Source organism: Vicia villosa, linkage group LG2 (assembly GCF_029867415.1).
Source record: "Vicia villosa cultivar HV-30 ecotype Madison, WI linkage group LG2, Vvil1.0, whole genome shotgun sequence".
Taxonomy (NCBI): domain Eukaryota; kingdom Viridiplantae; phylum Streptophyta; class Magnoliopsida; order Fabales; family Fabaceae; genus Vicia; species Vicia villosa.
In genome coordinates this window covers 168,522,611-168,550,174 of record NC_081181.1, presented here as the reverse complement: position 1 = coordinate 168,550,174, position 27,564 = coordinate 168,522,611, and the positions used below count along the sequence as shown (strand labels likewise).

The 27,564-nt window shown below is 34.1% G+C and overlaps 4 protein-coding genes across 4 annotated transcripts; 1 reads left to right on the top strand and 3 right to left on the bottom strand.

The window, feature by feature from the left end:
- Positions 1-82: 82 nt before the first annotated feature.
- On the bottom strand, positions 83-11,615 carry LOC131652893 (cell division cycle protein 27 homolog B-like). Its single transcript, XM_058922879.1, has 16 exons — positions 11,395-11,615; positions 9,702-9,774; positions 8,693-8,802; positions 8,014-8,060; positions 7,441-7,538; positions 5,345-5,640; positions 4,950-5,102; positions 3,614-3,833; positions 3,182-3,405; positions 2,856-2,921; positions 2,422-2,541; positions 1,939-2,015; positions 1,351-1,470; positions 1,060-1,279; positions 669-950; positions 83-505 (listed from the first exon to the last, which is right to left on the bottom strand). Exons 1-16 carry the CDS (start codon positions 11,497-11,499, stop codon positions 455-457), a joined length of 2,262 nt encoding a protein of 753 aa, XP_058778862.1. The 5' UTR covers positions 11,500-11,615; the 3' UTR covers positions 83-454.
- Positions 11,616-13,123: 1,508 nt separating this feature from the next.
- Positions 13,124-15,921, bottom strand: LOC131652891 (uncharacterized). Its single transcript, XM_058922877.1, has 5 exons — positions 15,780-15,921; positions 15,314-15,641; positions 14,104-14,858; positions 13,705-13,803; positions 13,124-13,623 (listed from the first exon to the last, which is right to left on the bottom strand). The coding sequence occupies exons 1-5, from the start codon at positions 15,862-15,864 to the stop codon at positions 13,367-13,369; spliced, it is 1,524 nt and encodes a 507-aa protein (XP_058778860.1). The 5' UTR covers positions 15,865-15,921; the 3' UTR covers positions 13,124-13,366.
- A 518-nt stretch (positions 15,922-16,439) lies between these two features.
- Positions 16,440-18,225, bottom strand: LOC131652892 (uncharacterized). The gene is made up of 2 exons (XM_058922878.1): positions 17,714-18,225; positions 16,440-17,333 (listed from the first exon to the last, which is right to left on the bottom strand). The coding sequence occupies exons 1-2, from the start codon at positions 18,028-18,030 to the stop codon at positions 16,457-16,459; spliced, it is 1,194 nt and encodes a 397-aa protein (XP_058778861.1). The 5' UTR covers positions 18,031-18,225; the 3' UTR covers positions 16,440-16,456.
- Positions 18,226-24,751: 6,526 nt separating this feature from the next.
- Positions 24,752-27,196, top strand: LOC131647372 (uncharacterized). The gene is made up of 5 exons (XM_058917271.1): positions 24,752-24,910; positions 25,265-25,437; positions 26,024-26,122; positions 26,224-26,375; positions 26,637-27,196. Exons 2-5 carry the CDS (start codon positions 25,270-25,272, stop codon positions 27,022-27,024), a joined length of 807 nt encoding a protein of 268 aa, XP_058773254.1. The 5' UTR covers positions 24,752-24,910; positions 25,265-25,269; the 3' UTR covers positions 27,025-27,196.
- Positions 27,197-27,564: the final 368 nt, after the last annotated feature.

Here is a 27,564-nt window from a genome sequence, read left to right as displayed (position 1 = left end):
AAGTGGCCCAACCAAACTGGGCCTAAGATCCAACATCGTCTAAAACATTTCAAGTTAAAATAAGTAACGAAAAACATATAAATAAAATAATAATAATATTAATAGATAACAAGGAATGAGCAATTTGACACTATAATGGAAACCAGCGCGGGTGTTGAATTATGGATAAAGTAAACTACTAATAATGCATGGATTTCTCACTAATACAACAATTTTGTACAAAATATTGGAACTAGGCAACCCTATTACATTACATTATATGCTCGAATCCTATGTGAATGAATGTCCTACAAAACTGAAGTCGGGCCTGGTAATCTGGAAATTAGATGGGAGTGATGGTTGCATGAATGAATGCTCCTCCAGCATTTGTGATGCTATTTATACACAATTAGCCGAATGCGGATATATAGTTCAAATCTTGCACTTCAAATGTTGAGCTACAAGAAATGTTGAGCTACAAGTTGTCTTCCAACTCCTCAGGGAGATGCAATTTCTCGATGGCAGCCTGTTTAAACAGAATAAGAAGCTTCAGGTGACAATTGAAAATAAATAAACAATAATCAGAAGTTACAAGTGTTCTAGAGTGATCAAATCAATGTTTATCTAAACAATCAGAGAGCAGAAAATTTAGTGAATTAGTAAATTGCTATTGTAAGCTAATTAATCACCTTAATGGTGGCAGCATCTGTTGCAGATGGTTTCAAATCCAAAGCAATACCATAATGAAACATTGCTCTTTCATTCATGTTACGCCGTCTATAAATATTGCCCATCAAAGCAAAGACACTACTTTCGTAAGGAGCGTACTCTTTAAGCTCCTCTAGGACTTCCAAAGCCTCACCAAACCTTTCCAGGCCCATTAGAATGTTGGCCTTTTGATACATGGGGAGTAGATTTTTCTTATCTGCTAAAATAGCTTTCTCCATCACGGCCAACCCTTCTTCGCTTCTCTGAAAAATCATAGAAAATCATAATTTGATAATCTTGGATACAAAAGCACAAATAATCGACAAACACGTCTAGTTTGTTCTACCACATTAAGTTCAGCAAGAGATTAACCTTCAAAGAATGCAAAGCAGTTCCTAGGTATGACAATATCACAGAAGATTTTGGGTTGATTCGGTAAGCCATACGGAAATGATGTTCTGAGAACTCAAATTTCTCTTGGCGGAGATATAACATTCCGAGTCCATACCATGCGTTATAGTGCCTTGCGTCAACCATGAGTGCACTCTGATAGCTCTTAATCCCATTTTCATAATCTTCTTGTGCAACATACCTACAAGTGGCAATGAATTACATGACAGCATGTGGGCAAGTGTATCATAAAGAAAAGGACAAGGTTCTTACTCGTGTCCACAAAGGGTGTGAGCATATGCAAATCTTGGATTCAGTTGAACAGCTCGTTGAAAATTTTTCAGTGCAGTTTCATGATCTTTCTGCAGGCTATAGCAATTTCCCATGGCACACCTGCCCAAGCATTTAACAAAGTAAGAAACCAGGATAAATGTTGAGTTTGAAAGAACAGCGAAATACAACAAAACTGAATAGGAGGAAAAGATAAAATTAATATTATCAACAGCAATAATAGAAAGGCTCCACATGCAGATATATCAAGTGAGCAAAAATACATACAGGTGTTTTATGGAAAATCCTCTACTTCATAGGTAGTAGGCACCGATATGTCTGCTAAGTGGCAACACAGCCAAAAACAAGTTTTTTTTTTGTTGCAAAAATAAGGCAGATCGGATAGGTGTAAATGCACGCTCACGTGCACACATACACACATGACAAGTCAGAGAAGATGCAGTTTAAGAAGTTTAGAAAAACGAGGAAAGACCGTAGTGGGTGTTTATAGTCTTTAAGGGAAGTGATTTCAGTCAAAAATATATAAGGTAGTATACCAAATAATAAATAGAAAGTTCCATGTGTACCTACCAAGATTGAGGAGCTAACCGATCAGTTGAAATCAGTTCCTGGGCAAGGTAGCTTAGCTTCATATCTTCCTTTAAATGCTGAATCAGAGATAAGTTTTTTGGTCAAGCAATAAATATGCAGGTATGCGTGTAAAATTCTTAATTTAAAGTGGGTGCAGGAAGGAAGATATATATATATATATATATATATATATATATATATATATATATATATATATATATATATATATATATATATATATAAGGATCCTTTTTTACATAAATAGTCATGCAGCATCAAATATTCAAATTAATAGTAGCCTCAAACATATTCCAGAGGAGCAATTTAAGGCAAGCTGCCATAAACAAGGACATCAAAAACATTGTTGATTAAGGCAATATTCTTCAATCAAGAGACTGTGCTAGTTGAAGTGTCCAAAAATGTGAGTCTCAAATGCAACAGAGACAGGTTTACTTTTCACAAAGAAAATGTATGTCAACTCACATAAAGAACTGTTGAGTAAATATCCATCCCTTCCAAATTATATGGTGCAATTTGACGAGCTAGACTAAAGACCCGATCGGCTTCTAAATTATCAACTAACTCATAGTGTGCCTTCCCAACCTGTATCAAAATATATTCAAAGTAACATGTCAATTAATTAGCATAATGCACTTCTAAGAATCTCCATTCCAATACAAGAAACATCAAAGAATCCAGTGGCACATCAAAGAATCTCCAATTTGATACCGATGGAGTGATATATATTATTTCAAAAGATGGACATTAATCCTTTATTTATATTAATAGATTATACTTGTAATCCAGTAATTCTATACAACAAACCAATTCTAATAGAATCTAATTTACCTAAAAATTATTCTAAGATTAATATGTTATGAGATATCTTTTCTTGAGAGCGGAGCCACTAAGATTACCTGAGAAAGAACCCATCCAGTATTGTAGTGCCTCTGTGGAAGTTTCAGATAGGTATCCAGTGCTTCCTACACCATAAACAAATATTAAGAAAGATATGCAATTGAGGACAAGGTATTTTCCTGATTTTATTTTTCCTTTTTCGTATTTCTAATTTAACTTATTTAATACTTTTAGTTATTAGAATTTGGATTGACCTTAACTCAACCATATGGGATACCTCCCACTTATAAACATTTTTTATGGTATGCATATAACAAGGGACTCTCAATAATAATAGTTTATATAAATGATATCTGGATTTACTCAACAAATGTTTAATTTATACCTGGCACCTATACAAGCAGGCAAGCCTATAGCCTTCACCAAGAACTCGTAGAAGGGTCAATATTTCCATCGTACCGGTGATGAATTTAGAATCACTTGTTACTTGCCCACTAACTTGAAGAGTTGTTGCATCTTGTTCATAAGATTTAGCCTCAATGGCAGCAGATGAACATGTTGTTGATGCAATATTTAAACGACCAACATCCAAAGCATCATTATGAATCCCTAAAATAAAGAAAAGTGAATCATTATTTGAAATAAAAGAAATTTTAGACAACTATATAAATGAAGCAACTCGTCATCTGGGGAGCAGCTCGCTAAAGTGAATGAATAGCTTAATTAACATTACACCAATACTACTTAAGAAGGCATATGCAAATACAGGAATTAAATTTATATAATAAGTAAAGAGAGATATATAAGCAGTTATCACCTCCATCAATGTTTTCATTGGCCCATGACTGCCCCTTTCGAATTGTCATGGTACGAAATGTCATAGGGGCAGGTTTTGAGTCTTTTGACCCTCCTTTATAAGAGTTACTAGTTACGTTTCCAGATACAACTGTTGCATTAGCATTTGAACTTACACTTGCTTCACTAGAGAGTCTTGAACTACGCCGAGGACCAGAATCAGAAAATAACCTACCCGAAATCTGGAACAATAAATATACATATTTAGAGGGAAAAAGATGGTAAAATGAGAGAATTCTTTTGTGAATTTTTGTGAACAAAAATGAGAGAATAACATCATACAGCCTGTACTCTGTAACTATCAGCATTAAGCCAAAAGTACATATCATCTCAATCGTGCCAAAAACCTTTAAAATACTTCATAAAAATAAATCTGATTGATTGAATAACATACATAAAAATAAATTACAGAATACACTTAAAAATACTCCATAAAAATAGTATGGAAGATACACTTCAAACTTTATCTTACAATACATGCACTATAATACGTCTGAGTAAATTAAAATCTAGAAAGACCAGAATACAAAATAAATTACAGTTGACTGAGATGTGGAGTAGATAATGATATGGAAAAGTAATTATATTACAACCATCTAAATGAGAAAGAATGTTGACATTAGTTGAAAAAGTAAATACAGATGCCATTAAGTTGTGACTATATGGAAACAAAATTGATGTCCGATAATGTTGTCTAAAAGTGTGACATTCTTATAATAAAAGGCTCTTGTTCAGAGCTCGATTTAAGAGCTCGATTTAAGATTGCCACTTTTGACATTAACATCAATGCATCACTATGTTAGTACCAGACCTCCAATCACAAGGACCTATTTTAGGAAAAAAGCTTAAAAAACAGTTATGCTTGGGGCAGAAGATATGTTATTAGTAAGCAGTTTTATTTATTTATTAGTAACTGTTATATTTTTAGTAAATGCTGTAGGAATTGTTAACAGGGGTATTTGATAAATTAAGATTTTGAGGTAATAGGAGAGGCACTTGGTTATATTGGAATTGGTTGGTTATAAGAGATTAGGCTCTTGAATTTCTAGGGAACTCTTATTTGTCTTCATCCTTCTCTTTATAAATATAACGCGGCGAGAATTAGAATACTTAGTGTATTAACTGTTTATCCAACCGGATCTATCACACTACTGCCAAAAGAAAAATGTATCAAACATTGCCATGGTGATCTTCAAATTAAGCCACATGATTAAATCAATGTCCATTACATATAAAATGCCACATATATTGATGTGTTTATTTAGAAATGCAAATGGAGGCAGAAGATTTGAACTAACCTTTCGTAATTTTCCTTCACCCACAAACTTTCTTCGAGGGGCTTGAATAGTAGGGTTAATTGTTGACTTAGAATTTTCAGAATTAAGTGTGCTCACATTTAGGCCATTTGGCATCACATTCCTACACAAAGGAGGTGGAGCAACAGCTGACAACTGCAAAAGAGGACAGCATAACATGTTATTTGTTCCGGAAATAAATTGAACATCAAATACAAATCTATTTGACCAAGGAGCGCGTTCTCATTTAAAGAAAAATAAGGCAGCTTTACATTTTATTGAATCCTGCTAATCCCATTCAAATTTGTGGAAACTATAACTTGACAATGTTTAGCTTTCTAAAATTGTTTTATAAACATCAATATAGGCCTATACAAAACAAAACTACAGGCAGTTACCTGTGGGGCCATTGGAGACGGGGTGTTATAAAATGACATGTTAGATGAACTGCTACTGGTGAGTTGACCAGCAGTTCCCCCTATAGATGATCCATGAGGGTTTACAGCAATATCCTTTAGACCTTGTGCGTGTCTTAGTTTCCTTGGACTCACGTCTTCGGAGACACTCTGTCCAATTGCACTAACATTACAATTTTCATCTGACAAATTTGGAGAGGTTGCGCAATTTATATATTGCTTTTGTATGCAAAATGAAGCCACTTCACCGAAAACTACAGTAGCTTCTTCAGCAGCACCTGAATGAACAGGAAACAGTACAGTCTGAATATTTAAAAATTAACAAATAAAAAAAGAATATAAAATAAAATAATAATAATAATAGTAGCAGAAGTTGAATTTGTTCTGTCTAAATTAGACTACATTCACCTCTATTTATAATGGCATATAGAATAAATACTAATTGATATCATTTGCTAGTTCTAATCCTAATAATAAATATTAAGATTGGATATTTTGGTTCTAACACTCCCTCCCAAGCTAAATCTTACTAAGTTTTACGCTTGTTACAAAGGGTGGATGTATTGTAGAGAAAATAGAGACTTCCAGACTGTAGCCAAAAAATTGTAGAGCGAATGAGGTGAGTGTAGCAAAGACAAATGTGCTCATCAGAGATTCTGAAGGTGGTTATGTTGGTTTTCAGGAATGAGTTTCACAAGAGAAGGCATAACTGGTTGAATCATAGCTGGATGCCGAGAAAAACACACCAATGGGAAAAAGAAGCACTGTATGAAGCACAGTGAAGGTGAACAACACGACAAAAGCAGGACAAAAAATGATGACCAGAGGTGATTGCAGCAAAGACAATTGTGCTCGTCAGAGAATTCTGAAGGTGGTTATGTTGGTTTTCAGGAATGAGTCTCCCAGTCCCAAGAGAAGGCACAACCGATTGGATAGCTGGATACGGAGAAACAAACACCAATAGAAAAAGAAGCACTGGATGAAGCACAGTGGAAGTGAGCAACATGATAAAAGCAGGACAAATATGAGGATCAGTTGAGAGTGGATGATGACAAAAGAAATTTTGAACACAGCAGATAATTTGAAGACATGTCAAAAGAATGACCCAGCTGTGGAGAATTAGCTGACATGTGGCTGTTCTGATGATAGTGTAGTTCAAGTGGCTGGACTAGCGACATAAGTATGATCATGGTGGAGCCAGCTGTGACTGATGATACATGCTGGAGAAGGGTCCAAGGGGAAAAAAGATGTCTCATTGGAAAACAAAAAAACAGAAAGGATCGTTGAAAAGAAATAATACTGTTTAGGAGGCTCAAAAAATAGACACAGAATGGAAAATATGGTAACACGCCGGAATACTTTTTTGGTGGCGGCAACTTGCCGCCAACAGCTGTGTGACACCCCTCTTAGTCACATGATCAGAGCATACATGCTCCGATACCGTGTTGAATTTGTGATTTTTTCCAAATCAAACTTCACTCATCTCTATTTATAATAGTATATAGAACAAATACAATACATACTAATTGACATAGTTTGTAATTCTAATCCTAATAATAAATATTAACTTTTGATTCTTTGATTCTAATAATAATAATGAAAACAACATAATGCATGAAAGTAAAGAATATCACTTAGATAACTAGATGTATTTTAAAAAAACTAAACAAGCATGTAATAACACCAAGTGTCTAAGTCTAGATTCAAACTACTTTCCTGGCAAATTTCTGCTAGTATTATCAATTCCAATATTTATTGGAACATTAGGCACTTTGTTGGTTCTGGTTATTTTTCCCATCTTATCCCAGCTATGGGCAAACCACAGTAAACTCGTGACTGATAGTCACCGAAACAAAAGTTTAAACCGTTTGAGCATTACATCAATACACCCTACAAAGTTTAAAATGTTTGCTTTGATTTAAGCAGCTTTCTTATTTGATCAAAGCTAAAAATAAGCATGTGACCTAGTCCAAAAGGGAAATACAGAACTCTAAGCAGCCCTCTAAACTACAAAATCTCCCCAAGAGGTTAATCCGGTATGCACAATGAGCTTGGGAAATCAAGTTTATTTCACAAACCTAATATGCACAACTCCTCATATGCAGCCCACATTAGAGGATCCATTGATAGTGCCTGTTTAAAATGATTAATGGCGCTTTTCCTTCTGTCAGTGTACCTGGTAAGGCAGAATAGTAAATAAATGGAGTGTAGAAGGGTGAAACATCAAATGAAAATAGCATTAAGTAAAGTACAAGTTGGAGCAAGAAAAATATTCAAAGAAAATCAGTCCCAAGAAGGCATGAACATAAGGTTCAAATCTTCACATTATATAAAGCACAATACCGAGTACTTAACGGTAATCAACACCAAATAACAATCAAACTTATCAAGAAGGGATGCATAAGGGATTAAAAAAGAGATTATACAATCCATAAAAGTTAAGCAATTACATCAATCAAAATAGTTTTGAATTTTTATGCTTAGTTTGCATAGCATAAATAGACTATACATTTGGGTACCAAATTCAAGGGTTAAAATAAAACCTTGTCATCTGCTGAAAGCATGTATGATGTAATTTAGCCAATTTATATCACTAAATTAACAAAGAAAATTCAAAAGGATTTTAAGTAGGATAATAGAAAGACCGAAACCTGTAAACCTGCCCTAATAGATAATGACCGGGTGCGCCATTTGGAACCTACAAAGTAAAAATAATCAACAAAATCAATTTATTGACCTTCTCCCACAATGCACCAATAAATTATAACAACAAAAAAAAAACCTAACACGTGGGCATGTTATGGGACCCGAAAGTCCAATAACCCACATACTTGCAAGGTAAAAATGTACTCCAGAAGGGGGCATAGGATGATCGATATGTAGCTCATGTGTATTTAATAGTGCAGGAGAATTATCTACCAACTATGTATCAGAATCAGATTACGAATGACAATTAGTAGAAGTTAGTAAGTAAGTAATGTATTCCAAATCTATGATGTAATTGTAAAATATGGGGTTAATGAAAGATTATAGTGTGTACTTGGGAGTTAATTTTTGAATACACTTCATTCAATGCAGGAGCTTCGCAGCTCTCTGCTACAGCATCCGTGCTGTAGTTTCTGTCAAATTATGTGTTTAAGTGAATAACTAATAGCATACTGAGCAATAAAATGAAACATTAAAAGAAAGACAAAAGAATCAAAATTGTTTGGGAAACAAAATATTGTCACCTACATAATTCTTTAAAAACATTTAAATTATTAATAAATTAATAATAGGGTCATAATCATCAATTTGAAGTATATTCGAAATTGAACTATTAATTTATACCTCTACACCAGACTCGTTAGCAGGGCACAATGCTGCCTCAGCTTCGCTAAGAAGATCCAAATGGAAGCAGGATACTGCAAACAAGTACCGGGATTGAGGCATTTTTGTTCCTTCAAGCAATAAAGAAAAAAATTATGACAAATAATAAAAGCACACTTAAAAAAAATAACAAACAAAGGAAAGAAAGCATTTCATTAAAAGGTAATTAAAGAATGTTGCGATCTGAAACCATGTTGCGATCTGAAACATTGTCATGACAAATTTTTACTCTCCACCTATTTGGCCTGAATACTTCAAAATTGCTAAAATTTGTATACACTACACCAAATTACATATTCAGGAGTATCTGCTAATTTTTAGTTATTTTTTTAAATAAGTTATTGAGTAATATGTTAGAGATACATCTTTAATATCTTTGTGCATGCAACTTCAAAAACATGCCGAAAAACTTCTCGCACGGCCTTATTTTTCGCCATGTAAGAAATACACACACCTTTATCCATCTTCTAGGAGAAACCAAAATGAATTCAGAAATGACAGATTATTCGGTTTATGTGTGCTCCAACTTTTAACTTATGACTTTAAAACCCATCAGATATACTAAAGAGGAAATAAGATTGTAGGACATTAATGGAGATGAACATTATCCAGTTGAAGATGGGAATGGACTTCTTGAATTGGCAGAGTTGTCTCTTGAGGAAGCATATTAAAAGCTAAGCTAATTCGGATGAGGGGAATGGGAGAGATAAAATTATTCCAATTAGCCTCATAAGACGAATAGAGAGAAATAATGATGCTTTCTGTGACATGTTCATAGCAAAATAGTTTTTAACAGGATGTAGGCAATAACATATCTTGAATTTTTAAGAGTTCCCCCATATCAAGTTATACTTAGTTGTATCCCGATGCACCGCCGCCCGTTATTAATAATCATTAATATTATTATGAATATGAACGTTACTCCAAAAATGATCAAGAAATTAATAACTAACTATTCTGAGAAACGTACCCTTTAAAATATGGTATGCAGAATAAGCTTGATTACTCTGCAAGTAACAGGCAGCTAATAATTGCAAATTTGTCTGCACAAAACAAAAATAATTACCAAACACTAACTTAGAGTGTGCGAAAAAAAGTACTACAGAAAATAATATGTACTTTATATATAATTTAATAGAGGGCCGGAATAAATTCCACAAACTAGAATTAATTAATAATTGAACAGCACTACAAAGATACAAAACTCTCGACTAAGCACATCGAATTAATAAAATTATTGATTAATAATTGTATTTAATTTAATATTATACATTACAAGTGAAACTCACACTTATAGTTAATGTTCTACATGACGTGTGAAACTCACACTTATAATTAATATTATACATTACGAGTGAAACCCACACTTGATATGCTTCTAGATTCTCTATACTACCGCCGGTATATATTCAAGTATTCACTGCAGTCAACGAATCAAAAAGACTAACACTCATACTGTAGTAAACCGGATTCAAAACAAGAAATTGAAGTATAAGTCATCTGATCTTAATTCAATTTAAGTGTTCCAAATTGCTGACGGCAGCAAATCTTTGAATATACGACAAAAAGGAATCCAGATTCCACTTGTTATACGCATATTAAAATTCTGATTTTCAATTTATATGCCTGATACACATTTTTTGCTAACAAATCCAACATATTAATATGGGGTCACGTTACGTCCTCAGACAACAATACTAGTAGCACAAAACACCATCCAATCCTTAACCTAAAAAATCTGCAATAAAATATCTTCATGTATTACCAAACAATCTTTTAAAAGCATACCAAAATTTCTTGAACCAGCTACAACATATATTGTAAAATAGCAGCCAACGCTATAGCATAGCAGAATTTTCACAAACCGCTATAGTTTGAGTTACGCGATTAAACTACAATGTGTTGTCAAATAGCGGCTATAATAGTGCTACTACAGTGCAGCGAAATTTGAACAAATCGCTATCTTATACAATCCGCCATTGGCAACAGTGGCTGTAACAACTAACAAGAAGCAGCAAATAGCTCTCAAAAACCACATAAACAAACCCCTTTCAGTTTCACTCCACAAGCAACTTCAAATATCAAACGAGAGGGAAAATCACCATCTACCGTTTTCCATCACCATAACTTCACATCCGTGTTGTCAGTAACAAATGGCAGAAAATAACGGTTTTTTTAATTCTACTACTAAGAAGTGATATGGCACCGCTACTACAGTCACTATTCAACAACATTTTATACTAAATAATCCACAATAAAACAATAATCATACATTGTTCAAATTCTACTACACTACAACCGCTCTATCTAAGGCTACTTCACATACAAACATAGGCAAACATGAATATACATAAAATTAAATTTAAAGGAAAATTCAAATCCCAATTCAACCGAATCCAAAGCTACCAACACTCTAACCTCCATCTAAAAAGTTCCGCAAATTAATTGAATCAAACAGGTTCTTAATTCTTATAACCTAACAAGAAACAACCGATCTCGATACACAGTAACGTAACACAACTAGCACGCTAAGAAGCAAAAGCAAAACAAAACAAAAAACGAAGTTCACTGAGCTCGTACTGTTCAGAAATTGAATTGAATTTTCAATTAGGTTTTGCGAATGAACCAAAAAAAAAAGTAGTGGAGTGAGAGTGAAGAAGAACCTCGGAGGGGAACTGAGCGCAGAGACGTTGAGAGATGAAGATGGCGTTGGAGTGCATGAAGTGGTGAAGACTTTTCTGAACGCAATCAATGAGAATCGATTCCATGATGTTATTTAGCTACCAAAAGTTGGTTTTTCGGTTTTCGAATTTTGAAGAGGGAGAAGAAGGGGAAGAACTAAACTGAACTAGTTGGGGTTTTTTGGGTTTTTGTTTCGGTGCTTCTCGATTTATTTATTTTATTTGTTTTCTTTTTTGTGTTGGAATTGGTTCAAATAAGGGTCGCACGTGAGCTAACCCTGTTTTTCAAATTTGGTCACGTGACTAGAGTCTGGAACATGTGAAAGTCCCGTTGGTGGAAAAAACTATCAGATAGATTGAGATTTTAAATGGTTATTTTGATTTTTTAAAAACTTAAAGATTGTTAAAGATATTTTAATTATATAAATTTTAAAGAGATTTTCTAAAAAAATTATTTACAATTTGGATATTTTAGTTTGATTTCTAATACATATTTTTAAATATTTTATAAATTTTTAAAAACTTAAAAAAGTTTCTTTAATAAAAAATTATATAGCATTAAATGTTGTGATAAAAGAAATGAGAAAACTTATATACAATTTGGTATGTTGGTATGTGTGATTTATATTATTTTTTAATTAAAATATATGTTCTTAAATAGTATTGTTTAGAAAACTTTGAAGATTTGAGTAAAATTGTTAGTGAGTGTATTTTTTAACTAAAAATATTTTTTTTAATTTTATTTTTCAAGAGAATTAAAAAAATTTATAAATTGTAAAATGCTGACAAATTTTGTTGTCATAAAATATTGATGTTTATTTTAATTAAGTGTCACAAAATTTATTTAAATTTTATACATTTTTTAATTAAATAACAAAAAATACTTAATAAAAAAAATTTTGAAATTCATTGAAATTTCTATCAAAATTACTCTTTACCATCAATCTAATTAAGTGTCAAATGATTATTTATCATACAATTCGTTTCACTTTTTTAGCACTTAAAATTGATATGGATATGAAAAATTGATTTGTATATATTTTGTGTTGTTTTCAAATAAAATTGATTTTGTCTCTAAAATTTATTTCTATTTTTATTTAAGATTTACTTGATATTATATTTTTAATTAAATTTATTATTTAACTCATTTTTAGATAAATATATTTAAATATAAATTATCATTTAACCAAGATTGACTTAGTGCATGTTTGGATTAGCTTTTGGAATGGCCAAAAGCAATTCTAGAGATGTAGAATTGCTTTTGGGTGATTTTGATATGTTTGGTTAGACAAAAGTAGAATTGATTCTGCCTCCAGAATTGATTCTACTTGAAGCTACAATTTGTAGCTTCTGCCTCCAGAATTGATTCTGGGTAATTTTTACACTGAAATTTATTGTTCAACTCACTTTTACATAAATGTATCCAAACATAAATCAATTCTGCTAAAATCAATTATGTTAGAATCAATTCTATCAAACTCAATTCCGCTAGAATCAATTCTCCCCACCGCCAATCCAAACACACCTTAGGGTCCAAACAATCCAAGCAAAGTCTTTAAACTTCAAAATTTAGACCTCCAAATACATTTTTAAACCACCCAATAAAAATAAATTTTAGACCTCCAAAATCCAAATACATTTTTAAGGAATACATAGCAATCTTATGATGAACTACTAGTTAGATCTCCAAGTACATTTTTAAACCACCCAATAAAAATAAATAAATAGCATCAAATCTGGCAACCGGACAAGTATAAATCTAGTTTTATTGACTGAAAATAAAGTTTTTGCGAGCATAAATACTAGAGTTTAACCTCAAAACATCTTCTTCAATACACATATTTCAATACATTCTTATTGAATGAAAATCGTATAAGTTCCACTAAATAAGAAATGAGATCCAAATGATGGGTTAAAGGAATTTTTCTCTTTTGTTACTAGAACGAGGACCAACTCAAGATGTCACTTGAGGAATATTGGCATGTGAAGCTTTCAGCCTGTCCTCTGAGAAGGACAGGTCAACCATATTACCTTGCAAATACTTTTCATAAGCTGGCAAATCAAAATGCCCATGTCCACACATTGCTGTCAAAATAACTTTGGCTTCTCCAGTCTCTCTACAATGAAGAGCTTCCCTAATGGTTGCAGCAATTGCATGAGTTGGTTCAGGTGCTGGTATCAACCCTTCAGACCTTGCAAACTGTATAGCACCTGTAATCAAAATGGACAATTTCATTACATATCAGTGTATCCAAAAGTTGCAAAATTGAAAGTAAACGGATCCTTAACTACCTTGAAAGCATTCGGTCTGTGGAATTGAAATCGCTTCCATTAAACCCAGCTCGTAAACATGAGAGATCAATGGCGCCATACCGTGATAGCGCAATCCCCCTACAAGTAAACAAAAATGTCAATACACCAGATATGCCAACAAATATAACATGAAAAACGGATCCTTAGATATATTGAGGGGGCTATGTGGTATCAACACATTAGACCGAAGAAGTGTCTGATGTTCAATACATGTCAGAGTTTAACACCGACACGTGTATATACTTCAGATTATTATTGATGCATAACTGTCAGTTGTGTCTGGTTTTTGTATCTGTATCGGTGTTTTATAGTTGAGGTGTCTAAACAAAAATATATATAAATTTGCGAGAAACTTTCTTAGCATATAGAACTAGTTACCAGCATGAATTGGATCAGGAACAAAGTCATGGCCAAGTGTATGCATTTTCATCAAAGGAGTCAACCCTGCTGTATCACCAAAATCATAAGCATATATCCCTTTTGTTAATGAAGGACATGCTGTAGGTTCAACTGCTCTAATCACTGGATTAATTCTTTTATTAAGCTTCTCTCTAATGAAAGGAAAACTAAGTCCTGCAAAATTGGAGCCACCACCAGTACACCCTATGATCACATCAGGAGTTTCTCCAATAGCTTCCATTTGTTTAATGCACTCTTCTCCAATAACAGTTTGATGAAGTAAAACATGGTTTAGTACACTCCCTAAACAGTACTTCGTATCAGGATTTTTAGCAGCGATTTCCACGGCTTCTGATATAGCTATGCCTAAACTCCCGGGACTTGTTGGATCGTGTCGTAGAATTCTTTGACCGGCTTCAGTGAGCATAGATGGAGATGGATGTACCTTTGCACCCCATGTTTGCATCATTAATCTTCGATACGGTTTCGAATCGTATGAAGCGCGTACTTGCCATACTTCACATCCAAGGCCAAATATGCTAGAAGCAAAGGCTAATGCACTTCCCCACTGTCCAGCACCAGTTTCCGTCACAACATTCTTGACACCTTCTTGTAAGTTATACCATGCTTGCGGAACAGCTGAGTTCGGTTTGTGTGACCCTGCTGGACTTACACCTTCATATTTGTAGTAAATTCTTGCAGGTGTGTCAAGAAGCTTTTCCAATCTCTTGGCTCTAAATTCACAAGAAAAACATATATATAAGATTCATTTAGCTAGAACTCAAAAAAATAAAATCGAACTGAACTGTTAAATCGAATCAAACCAAAAAGAACCGAGTACTGACTTGCAGTTCACTTTTAGTTTGGGAACTTTCCGTCACTACTCAGTTCTTTTTGGCGCGGTTAACATCATATTTGATCTCAATTCTCTGCAACATCAAAGATCAAGATCAGGTCCGTCTTTGAAGGCTTGCAAAGCGTGCTACCGCACAGTGTCCAAAATTTGTCAAGGTTAAAGACTTCGTAAATTGTTTGTCACAGTTAAACTATAGTTAAATAAGACCTTTATTTATTTTGTCATGGTTAACATGCGACTAATCTACAATGGGCCTCTTAAAAACTGAAACGGCTCTGATCAAGACACAAGTAAGATTTAAAACCTTAGGCATATGGTAGATAGCAGTCAAACCTGATGAGAGGAGTTGGGCGCCAAAGTTTGTAAACATCAACAACTTCATCCGGTATGTCTATGAATCTATCAGTTGTCACTTCTTGTCTGATTAACTCATCAGGAAAAAGAGGTGACAAGTCTTCTGGTTTGATTGGTTCAAAAGTGCTGGGATTCAATGGAGGTGGTGGTTTGATTGAAAGATCTGCTACTAGATTGTACCATTGATGAGGAATTTCAATTGACTTAGTATTAGTATTCAAAGTTGCTCTAACTTTGCCGCCATTTGAATGTCTCAAATGCATTGGCTTTATACTCAAAGCAAATCTTTGAGGCCATTGCTTTTCAACTGAAGTAAAAAATAAATCAATTATTATAGAATGAAAAGTATTAACGGGAGTCTTCAAAGTATAGACATTATAAAACATATTAAGAACCTCAAACTATGTTGAAGATTAAGAGTTAAATTAACTAAAAAAATACTCACCTTGACAGTTGAAGTAAGGTGATGAAAAAGTAGTGAGAGCGTTCATTTTGGGTTCTGTGTTTGGAATGAATCCTTCAAAGTTCATCAAACCATGAAATGAAATGAAATGCTATTAAAAGATATAGTCCTAAGAGTTGTTGAGATGTAGACTGTGAATTGTACTAAAATGGATACATTGACTTCTACAACTATTACTAGTCTTTCACTAAAGACAAACATGTTGTATGATGAGAAGTTACTGATTTAGTGGTCCAACCATTCAATTTAGTGTTTTTATTTTTACAATTCAATTCATACATACTAAGTATTAAATTTGTCCAGATAATGGAGCTTAATTGGTAGTGCGGTAGCTCTGCATGGACATCATTTTGAAGATATATAAATTTGAACCTGCGACATTTCACTTATTCACTTTTAAATAATGAAATTTCAACCACTAAACTAACAAAAAAAAATTCACCTAGGTTATTTGAACATAAAATATCTAATAATATTCTTCATCGATAAAAAATACATCATATAACATTTTTCAAAACCACTTTGTTATTAGGTTTTGTGTTGTTCACTATGATTTCTTGCTTCCCATAAACCACACTTGAATTTCTTAAAAAGGCAAGAATCATTAATTTATTATGTCCTTAATATTTAGAGTAAACATCAAACTATAATGAACTTTTTTACTCCCATTTGCACTTGATCTTATGAGTATGCCTAAAATCATATCTCAAAACAAACTTCCCATCTAATGTCCTAATACAAAAACTTTCAACCAAAACATAACAACCAAACCTATTCCATTCACTTTGACATGTTACCTCTTCTTTCACACTCACATCTCTTTCTCTCCCATGACCATAAACCCAACCACCTTGCTCCTCCACCCATCTCATATTATCAATAATTGCTGAACTTAATCCAACACTAACCCTTCTCTTATCATATGGATTATACACTCTAAACCATATAAAACCATTATTATCAACTCTTCCATTCTTTGTTGCTTCCATTCCACATATCAATACCTTTTCTCTTTCAACAAATACATTCATACTCACAACATTGCTTTCACTTTCATTCTCATTATCATAATCTCTTCCACATGAATAAATCTCCTCCCATTTTTGCTCTAGTGTCATATTATAAAACATTGACTTTTTCATTTGTTGTTTGACTTTTCTTCCATTTTCTTTCACAAATATAAATGGAATGTACCATTTTCCTACAACTAAATTTGGTGACCTTTTTCTTGAGATAGGAAAGTTTAAACTTGGAAGCTTTTCTCTTAGAGGAACATCAACACCTAGAGCTTCATTCAGTTTGCATGATCTATATGAACCTGAAATTCTAACTTTCCATCCTTTTTTTCTTAGGAATTTTGGTGGAATTCCGTCGGGTGTAATTGACTTTGCGAAAAATCCACCACTTTGATGAGTATGAATCTTGAAAATTTGGTATAAGTCTTTTAGATTGAATGGCTTTGGACTTTTGTCATTCAAGATTTTGTTGAAGCAACAACTCACTATGTCACCTTCTCTTGAACATTTGTATACTTTCCTACAAAATCACAAAAGTTTCAACATTGTGAATATGAATGAATTCTTATTTCGCCAGAATTACATTGTACACTATAATTCTATCAAATTCACAAATTCATACACATAAAAAAACAAATCATTTTTAAGGGTGTCCAAGATGGACTACATCACATGATCCAAATTTGCCACGTGGCTAAATACATTATCACAAACTTGCCACGATTAAATCATGTCTAAATGGTACTCTTATTTATTTTGCCACGATAAGTCGTGACTAACCTAGCCTCCAAAGACTTAAGAGTGACACCAATAAAAAGAATCCTATAACACATTTCATAAAATTTCTGAAATTTCGATAAATTCAAAAACTATAGTAAACAAACCAAATTACATACATACCCTTTGTGTCTGCCTTTGGCTCTGATGACATAGTATCTGTTGGAAGACAAAGCATGATCAGGAACAGGAAGAAACCAAACCTTAACACTTGAAGCCTGTTCATTCTCTGATGGATGAAAAACCGAGAACATTTTATCCTGAGGAAAAGGTAGCCTCTTCACATTCTTCCGGCGACATATACGCCAACAACAAGTGTCTTCATCTTCTGCTTCTTCATCTGTGATCACTAGATAGCCTGAATACGGTGCATCTGGTGGCGGTATCTCCGCTGTACTCGGAGATTTTCTGTACATAGACAAAGGCCTAGTCACATACATTTTTTCTTCTTCTTGTGGATCAGTGTTTAAGGGTCACAATATATATTGAAAATCTATAGGGAGATTCATCATTTTTCAGTTATGATTTATCAGTTTCAATTTCTTATGAATGAAGAAATGAAAATGATAAGACAAATTATTAAAGTTCAAAAGATTGGATAACGTTTCAATTATTAATTAAACTTGAAAGCATGCATTTTTCATATACCAATAGGATGTTTAAACATTTTTTTGGTCAATATTAAAGAGAATTAAAGAAAAAGAAGCATGCTTTTGCTTTAATTTTTAATTTTTTCAGTAGTGGAATTTGTACATTTATTTATAGTGAATTTAGAATGTTAGTAGTGAAAGTAGCGCCACTAGGATTGTCAAAAAAGAAAAAGTTGTAGCATCACTATATTTAGTGAAAGAATGAAGAAAATAATGGATTGTGACTATTGCTAGAGTGGTTCTTATCATCAACTTTCCAAGTCAGCTGTTCCCTTTCACTCACTTTAACAATATCATGTAGGACTAGAAAGATCTATGGACAGAGGAATTCTATATATGATTTTCTTTATTGATTAAAATTTATATAAGTCTCCTTAAATTGTGTGAAAATTTTAGAGGAATTTATATAGATTTAATCAATAAAAGAGATAGTGAAAGATCAACAAGTAACAAATGAAATTTCGGTTATGCTCATTGCTCAATATCTATGTCAAAAAAAAGTTATGCTCAATTTAATATTGTTTCTCTCATAGTGGTGTATACACTATGCTCCATGCAACACCAACGTGTAAATTTTGCTAATTCGATAAATGATTTTCTTCCCGTGAAAGTGATTACTACACAAATTCACTTGGAGCGGGCTTTGCTGGAATGAAAAAGACAGGATCTTAAAAGAAATTAGATGTACTATGTGCAAGGTGGATTGGTATTAGAACGATAAATTAAAGAAAAACAAAAGTAAAAAACAATGAAGATGATTGATTTTTATTAACGTAGTTTGGTCAATGATATATATCTCTATAATTATATAGAGCATATGTAGCTCCTTGATTTATGTCTAATAAGCAAAGGTCAATTACAGTTACAATGCTACAAACAATATATATAATATTTAGAATCATTTTATAATAATACCTTAGTCGCATCCCTAGTTACCTATGCACAACAAACATTTGGGCCTAAGACCCATTTGAACTTTCAACATAATATAAGTCACACTCAACAATTTCTTCTTCAGAGAATATCAAACATCTATCAAGACTTGCTACAAGATGATCACATCCTGACAACTATTAAGGTACAATCTTGCTTAATATTGAGAAATGTGTAATAAATCTAAGCAGTACTTGAACTTGTCACTAATAACTGATTTGGTCAACATATCAACTACATTCTCTAAAGTATGAACATTTTTAATTAATATTTGGCCAAATGCAAGTTACTTTCTTATCTTGTGAAACATTTCATTAATATGTTTGATCTTGACATGATACACCTGATTACATGACAAATAAATGACATTTTGACTATCACAATGCAACCGAACTCCACCTTTCCCAATACCTAACTCTCTCACCAATTTTGTGAATCATAAGGCTTCTTTGGCCGCTTCACTTGCCGCCATGTACCCTGCTTCAGTTCTTGACATGACCACTATGGATTGAATCGATGATTTCCATCAAATAGGTCTTCCTTCTAAAGTAAAGACATACCATGTTGTAGACCTCATATCATCTATATCACTAGTATAATATGGATTAACATACCCTACAACTGAACGGTCACCCTCTTCACAGCTAAACATGATACCATAACTCGTTGATCTTTCAAGTACTTGAAAATCCACTTGTCTCCTTTTCTATTTTGGATATAAACTTACAAATTTGACTTACAACTTGTGCAAAATTTAGTATAGTGCAAACCATATAATACATTAAACAATCATCAACACTGACATATGAAGCCTTTGACATATACTCAACGTTTGCATCTTTCTTTGGACATTAGTCCAATGAGAGCTTAAAGTGATTCGTCAATGGAGTACTCACAAACTTCGAATTACTCATGTCAAACTTGTCTAGCACATTTTCTACATAGCTTTTGTGATAGAACCATAATTTTTTAGCACTCATATCCATGTGAGTTTCTGTACCAAGAATCTTCTTAGCAACACTTAAGTATTTCATGTCAAACTCGTATCCCATTATTGTTTTTATTTCATTTACATCTTCTAAATGGTTGGCAAGAATCACCATATCATCAACATATAGTAATAGGAAAATAAAAGAGTCACCATCAAGGCTCATAACATAAACACAACAGTCATACTCACACCTTCTATAGTCAATTTGAAGCATGTATGAATAAAAGAACTTGTACCATTTCATTGCTTTAAACCATACAAAGACCTCTTCAATTTACAAACTAGTTTTCCATATCTAGTGACACTAAATCCCTCCCTCTGGATGCTCCATGTAAAAATGATCATCTAGATTAGTATGGAGGAATGATATCTTCACATCTATCTACTATAAATGCATGTCTCGGTTGGCTATTAAGGCTAACACATCCTTGATAGAAGTATGTATGATGATTGGAGAGGAAAGATCATCAAGGTTAACCCCCTTATGATGTGAGTACCCTTCTACTAATGCCCACATTTTAATTTGTCTACATCCATCAAACAAATATTCAACTCCAACCGATATTGATCGAATCATTTCAGCTCAAATTCCAAATGAACACACTGATTAAGATATGTACAACTTAGTCAAATCTCACATGATTCATGGGTCATGCGGAAGTGGAAACCGATATGCACATTGTATGAAAGATGGTAAATGTTATATATACTTTCCCAAAGATTTTCAAGCTAAAACAATTGTTGACAAGGATGGGTTTCAAGTGTATAAAAGAAAGAACAATGGACACACTGTTGCAAAGAATGGAATCCAATTGGATAATTGGAATGTTATTCCATATAATCCAAAATTGTTGGTGAAGTTCCAAACTCACATACACATGGAATGATGCAATCAAAGTACATCAATTAATTAAGTACTTATTTAAGTAAATTAATAAAGGGATAGAATCATTGCTTCCATTGTTCGAAGTGATGATGGAAATCCCCACAAAACAACAAAATATTGCTATGATAAAATAATACATTGATTGAATATATGTTTCTCCAAGTGAAGTAGATTGGAGAATCTTTTCCTTTCCAATACATGGGAGAAAACTAGCTGTAGAAAGTTTTTTTTCACTATGAGGGTGAAAATTTAGCATATTACATTGAATTTGATCGTATTAATACTGTTTTGGAAAAACCCAATTGTTACAGAATCAATATTTACATCATGGTTTGAAGCAAACAAGAAATATTCTGATGTAAGAGAGTTGACATACAAAAAGTTTATTTCAAATGTGATTAGAAAAATAATTTAGTTTAAACTGTCATATTTTAAAACTCCTACAATTTACCTCTCTATTGTGTGTGGAGTCACATGTCCAACAAGTGGTATTAGAGTCACATGTCCAACAAGTGGTATTAGAGTCCATCTCTTGTTCAAAGAATAATTGTCTCAGGAGAAAGTTGGAAAGATGATTTCTAACACCACTTTTAACAAGAGATATTTCCTAAACAAATCTCCACTGTTTAATGGTGATAGGTATGAACTACAGAAAGCTAGATTGAAAGTTTTCATTCAAATTTTTTATTTATAATTTTGGGAAACTATAATTAACGGTTCGTTTATCCATACTCACTGCACAAATAGAAAAGTAGTACATAAACCCAATTTTCTCTAGACCGTAGAGGAAAAAAGAAAGTTTGAAGCTAATTTCAAAGCTAAAAATTTTCTAGTTATGTCTTTATATTGTTAATCAATTCCTTTATGTTTATAATTGAAAATATGCCAAGGAAATATGAGACACTACTGAAATGATATATGAAGTTTCTTTCGGCCGTTCTTTGCTAGAGCAGTAGAAGGTCGTGGCTGATCTTCCACAGATAGAGTGACATCGACAGTAGTAAGTTGGTCAACCACAGGGGCAGTTGTAGTAGCCTTGACATCGGATGAGGATGCATGAATTGTAAAGGGGGTGTTACAACACAGCTAATAGGACCGGGTTTGATGCTCTGAGTGGAGGAAATCGAGTAGATCATTTGAAACTTGTCCATTTTATCTATAAAGTACATGCACATATGTTAAAAAAACTCTAGGACTCCGCCCCCACCAAAGACTTCTTTCCTTTTTGAGCGACCAACACAATAACACAAGTGTCAATCAACTTTTTCCTCTGCAAGGAACATAACACTTTGTTGGACCCAAACCCTTATTCATAACCAAGTCTCTAGTACAGAGACTCCAAATCCCCCTCATCATAACCTCTTAAGCATGGAGGGAATCCAATTTGATGTTGTAAGAATGAGCTGCAAAGTGGAAATGAGGCCATAACCAGTAGTTCACAAACCTGCTCTTGCAACAACGAGAGGACTCAACCAAGTTAGATTAGAAGGAAAGATGGGCCTCTAGAGTACGAGGCCTCACCAACATCAAACGCCTCAGGAAGTCGCTCTAGTCGCTAGTGAAGAGTTAAGCCAATGAAGATTTTGACGAAGTTGAATAAGCCCCTGATCCCAAATATCTTTTTGGGAAGCATGTATAATGTAGAACAAGTTGAAAAACAATCGAGGAAAATGTTTCTAAGACCTATACCGGTCCAAAATCAGAACAACATCATGTTGGCTAAATAATCCGACTGAAATTGAGAGGGGAAATTTTCAAGTGCTTCAGTATGGCCACCTTAAATTAAAATAAAGGAAGCCACAAATCAATCTTGGTAAACAACCACTCATAAAACAGAACCGAACGCCCGTCAAAAGAGTTGCACATCCTTTTTCCTGAATCCACCAGAAGGGCCGACTAGTCTAAAGGACAGTCAACCACGATGTTGGCTGCATTTGTAATTGCCTCAATACTGAAAGCAGGTAGAGTCCCTACTATTTCCGCTACCACTCAGTTATATTTGATCGCGTGAATAGGCACCACAAATGTAACCCTTTTTAGGGATAACTCATCAAACTTAAAATGTATGGAAGTTTTCAGCCATGAAATTCCCTTAGGCCGACCCTTGCACTCAAGATGGACCTTGGTGTCGGCATCACTGGGGTTATGACTGTGGTTTTATTTTTATAAACTTGACTATAATCCCTAACAAGTTCTCTTCTCAGACTAGCAATCCGCATTTCAAAGTTGACATAGTGGGAGTAGTCTAAGTTCTTGCACCACGAGATGAACGAGACATGGAAGCAACTGCATGATCCTCCTCAGTGTCATTGTCTGACAAGAGAGCATTGAAAGAAGGATCACTAGAGGAACTCCCTCATCCTGAGAGCCCACAAATAAAATTTCCAAATCAGAATCATCACTTAGGGATATACCTTTAGGGCCTAGGTGATCATATACGAAAAGGGACAGGTTTGAACCAAGAGATGCTCATGTTCTTGTAACAAGAGAAACATCGCTCTCAAAAATCTCTAGCTAGGCTAATAGGACTATCACTCTTATTGATTGAAGTAAAGGAAATGATGAAAGTATCAAAAGCTTGAGGTAAGAATGACACTTTGTAAAAGGAAGCTGACGAGAAAAGAAAATGTAATAGAGAGAAATGGAAGCTTTGAGCAAGAAGCTGCAACTCTTCTGGTAAATATTCTTGGGAAGAAAGAGAAGAAGAAGCTTGCAAATAGAAACTAACTTTCAGGAGTTGTGAAAATTTTCATCAACATTCAACAACCCCCCCCCCCCCCCCCCCCACACACACACACACACACACACACACACACACACACACACACACACACACACACACACACACACACACACACACACACACACACACACACACACACACACACACACACACACACACACACACACACACACACACACACACACACACACACACACACACACACACACACACACACACACACACACACACACACACACACACACACACACACACACACACACACACACACACACACACACACACACACACACACACACACACACACACACACACACACACACACACACACACACACACACACACACACACACACACACACACACACACACACACACACACACACACACACATATATATATATAAAATCGACGGCTGAATTCTTCCTTGAAAACATAAATAAATTCGAGAGCACTATAAGTAGCGTTATGCCTTAACTAGTCACCTCAAGGAAACACTTAAATGCAGGGGAAGACATTTAATGAACTTAGTACCGTTCGACAAGCCTTGGAGGCAACTATTCTATGCCCGTCCAAAAACCCAAAAAGTCAAGACCCAAACCAATGGTAATCCACTCCAAATGACCCAAGGTATAAAAGTCATCACTCGAACTATTCAAGGTACACTTTCTAATATCTACTTTTTACTACACTCATCTTAAACTCTAAACTAACTTGAGCGTTAAATTGTTAACCTTAAATGTCCACTCCCACATTATTGTATCGGAGATCAGGACCACAAATTTAAGAATCCTCACCATCAACCTCCATCTAATTCGGATTCTAGAATGCAAAACAAATATATTTAATTTAAATTTAAAGAACTTAAGAAAAATTAAAATCTAATTAACCAACACTTTTGCATAAAATAAATATTAAATAAAATGAGAAGACGTTCTACCGAGAAAAAAAAAAAAAAGAATAAAAAAAAGAAAATAAAGGAAGAGAAGCATTTTGATTTTTGGCCTCTAGAGTTTTTCCGGGTTCTCAGATCTCACACTTCCATTTTGCCGGAAACCACACTTTTTCCTTTCCACCGCCATCACTTTCATCATTCCTCTTCTCAATCTTCTTTTCAGGTTCGTTCTTCTCTTCACAGATTCCAAACCCTCTTTTCCCCATTGATTTTACTCCACATTGCTCCCCCTCGATCCATAATCGATTTCGCCCCCTTTTTCTCTATCTAGATATTGCTCATTAGATCGTTTCAGATTTGAATGCAACCCTAATTTTCATTGCTTTTTTCCCTTTGGATTTAGTCTGATTTTGTTTTATCCATGCTGATGCTGATTTTATTGTACATTTGAACTTGTTTCTGATTACATCTTTTAGGGTTTTGATTTACATGTTTTTGGTATTTTTATGTGTTGTTGTGTTGTTGCTGATTTTACTGCACATTGAATTTGTTTCTGATTACTTCTTTTGTGTGGCAGTAAGAATGTATAATAATATTGGATCCCAACCCGGGGTGCAACCTCCACTAAACACCCAACCAAATCCTTTTGGAAGTGCATTTCAAGTTGCTGGTTCCGGACTTATTCGAGGTGGATTGGGTGCATATGGAGGAAAAATATTAGGATCTAGCTCTGAGTATGTCCAAAGCAATGTAAGAACTTGTTCGATTTTTTCTGCCTCTAGTAATTTAATTTCCTTTAAGGTTACATGTTCTTATCATATTATAGGTTACCTAGTGGAAGCATGCTAGGTATGCAAGTGAGAGAATACGTATAGGGTCGCACTTTAGAAAGGTCTCCCTGGTTTGATCCCTTGTGAAAAATAGATCTATAAAGGAGAGCTCCCACCCTTGTTTCTATATCAATCTTGATTAGTTGCATATCAATCAATGTTGATGTTTGTAAGGTTACATCTTCATATTATAGGTTACCTAGTGGAAGCATGCTAGATATGCAAGTGAGAAAATACGTATAGGGCACACTTTAGAGAGGTCTCCCTGGTTTGATCCCTTGTGAAAAATAGGTCGCTAAAGGGGAGCTCCCACCCTTGTTTCTATGTCGATCTTGATTAGTTGCATATCAATCAATGTAGACTCTACTATGGAAAAAATAAATGTAGCTTAAACATGACATTAAAAGCTTAATGTACCTTGATTTTCTATCTTAAAAGATCAAGTAAAAATTAGGTATAAAGTCAAGGTTTTTGTTGTTAAATGAATCTTCTGTATTGAATTACAGATAAGTCGGTATTTCTCTGATCCCCAATACTACTTTCAAGTGAATGATCATTATGTTAAGAACAAATTGAAGGTGGTTTTGTTTCCATTTCTGCACAGGGTTAGTAACAGCTTCAAACTCTTTGCATTTGTCTCAAATTTCCATTTCATTATTTTATTTCATCTTCAAGCTGCTCTTATTTTGTTTGTTTTATGGCTCAGGGTCATTGGACTAGAATAACTGAACCAGTTGGTGGTAGGCTCTCCTATAAACCACCGATATATGACATTAATGCACCAGACCTTTACATTCCATTAATGGCATTTGGAACCTACGTTGTTCTTGCTGGCCTCTCATTGGGTCTTCATGGAAAGTACGATTCTTCTTCCTCAACCTTAATTCTGTAAAGTAGTCTTAACAATTGGATTGATCTTTCACTTCATAAAACTCATTTATTACCTGTTTGGATTAACTCATTTGAGCTTATTTATCTACCAACATAAACATTTGACTTTATCTTATTTTTGTTATAGAAGTAGTTTATACATAAACACTTATATGATAATCACTTAACTAAGATGTTTATGTAGTTTGTTTTGCTGTGGTTTCTTACTGATGCTGTATTTATGTCCAGGTTTAGTCCAGAAGCATTGAACTTGTTATTCATCAAGGGGTTGCTTGGTTGGTTTATGCAAGCTGCACTGCTTAAAGTGACATTACTTTCATTGGGAAGCGGTGAAGCTCCCTTACTCGACATCATAGCATATGCTGGATATACTTTCACTGGCATTTGTTTGGCTGTTCTTGGAAGAATAATATCCGGCTACTCCTACTACTTTTTAATGCCATGGACCTGTTTATGCATGGGAGTATTCTTAGTAAAAACAATGAAGCGGGTCCTTTTCGCAGAGGTCAGAAGTTACGACTCGAGCAAACATCACTATCTCTTGCTCTTTATTGCTTTGGTTCAGTTTCCATTGTTCACTTGGCTTGGTAACATTACCATCAACTGGCTTTTGTAGATTCATAGCTTTTTACACTGTACTGAAGCGTTCATAGTAAAATTCTTGGTTGTTGATGTTGGACAGTTGTAACTTAAGGAATTTTTTGTTCCCCCATTATTTTTGTTTTGTTGGTAAGGTTGGGGAATAAACCTCATTAGAAATGCACTAGTATAGGCCTTTGTCGCATGTATGATTGGTTTTCCACTAATCCATATATGCATGCTATGCTTAGAACTTCGTGATTTCTCTTAAGCTACAAATCTGAGCCTGAGACTTATTGCGCAGATTACAACTTCTCAATGTAACTATAAACATATTCTTAGTAGTTGAAAAAAATTTCTTTTCTATAATACCACTGAAAACATGTTTACAAAATTAATCAAGGTATATCTGTTTCAATGTTCAGTAGAGAATTATTGTTTTTCCTATACAAATTCTCCCTTTAGGTCAATCAGAAATTGGCAATAGCTGTCACAAACATTAGCAACTGCAAAGTAGATCTGTTTCAATGTTCAGTAGAGAATTCCATGAAGGCTTAACTTGTTGGATTCTACATTT

Bases quoted from the DNA above. Each gene is read 5' to 3' on its own strand.
- LOC131652893 (XM_058922879.1), bottom strand. From the start codon at position 11,499: ATGGAATCGATTCTCATTGATTGCGTTCAGAAAAGTCTTCACCACTTC. The intron at 5,103-5,344 runs GTAACTGCCTGT...CCTCTTTTGCAG, and splicing joins CGTCTCCAATGGCCCCACAG to TTGTCAGCTGTTGCTCCACC. The intron at 506-668 runs GTGATTAATTAG...CTGTTTAAACAG, and splicing joins CAGATGCTGCCACCATTAAG to GCTGCCATCGAGAAATTGCA.
- LOC131652891 (XM_058922877.1), bottom strand. From the start codon at position 15,864: ATGAACTTTGAAGGATTCATTCCAAACACAGAACCCAAAATGAACGCT. The intron at 13,804-14,103 runs GTAACTAGTTCT...GTTTACTTGTAG, and splicing joins TCCTGATCCAATTCATGCTG to GGGGATTGCGCTATCACGGT. The intron at 13,624-13,704 runs GTAGTTAAGGAT...TTTTGATTACAG, and splicing joins ACAGACCGAATGCTTTCAAG to GTGCTATACAGTTTGCAAGG.
- LOC131652892 (XM_058922878.1), bottom strand. From the start codon at position 18,030: ATGTATGTGACTAGGCCTTTGTCTATGTACAGAAAATCTCCGAGTACA. The intron at 17,334-17,713 runs GTATGTATGTAA...GTGATTTTGTAG, and splicing joins GCCAAAGGCAGACACAAAGG to GAAAGTATACAAATGTTCAA.
- LOC131647372 (XM_058917271.1), top strand. From the start codon at position 25,270: ATGTATAATAATATTGGATCCCAACCCGGGGTGCAACCTCCACTAAAC. The intron at 26,123-26,223 runs GTTAGTAACAGC...TTTATGGCTCAG, and splicing joins TGTTTCCATTTCTGCACAGG to GGTCATTGGACTAGAATAAC. The intron at 26,376-26,636 runs GTACGATTCTTC...ATTTATGTCCAG, and splicing joins TCATTGGGTCTTCATGGAAA to GTTTAGTCCAGAAGCATTGA.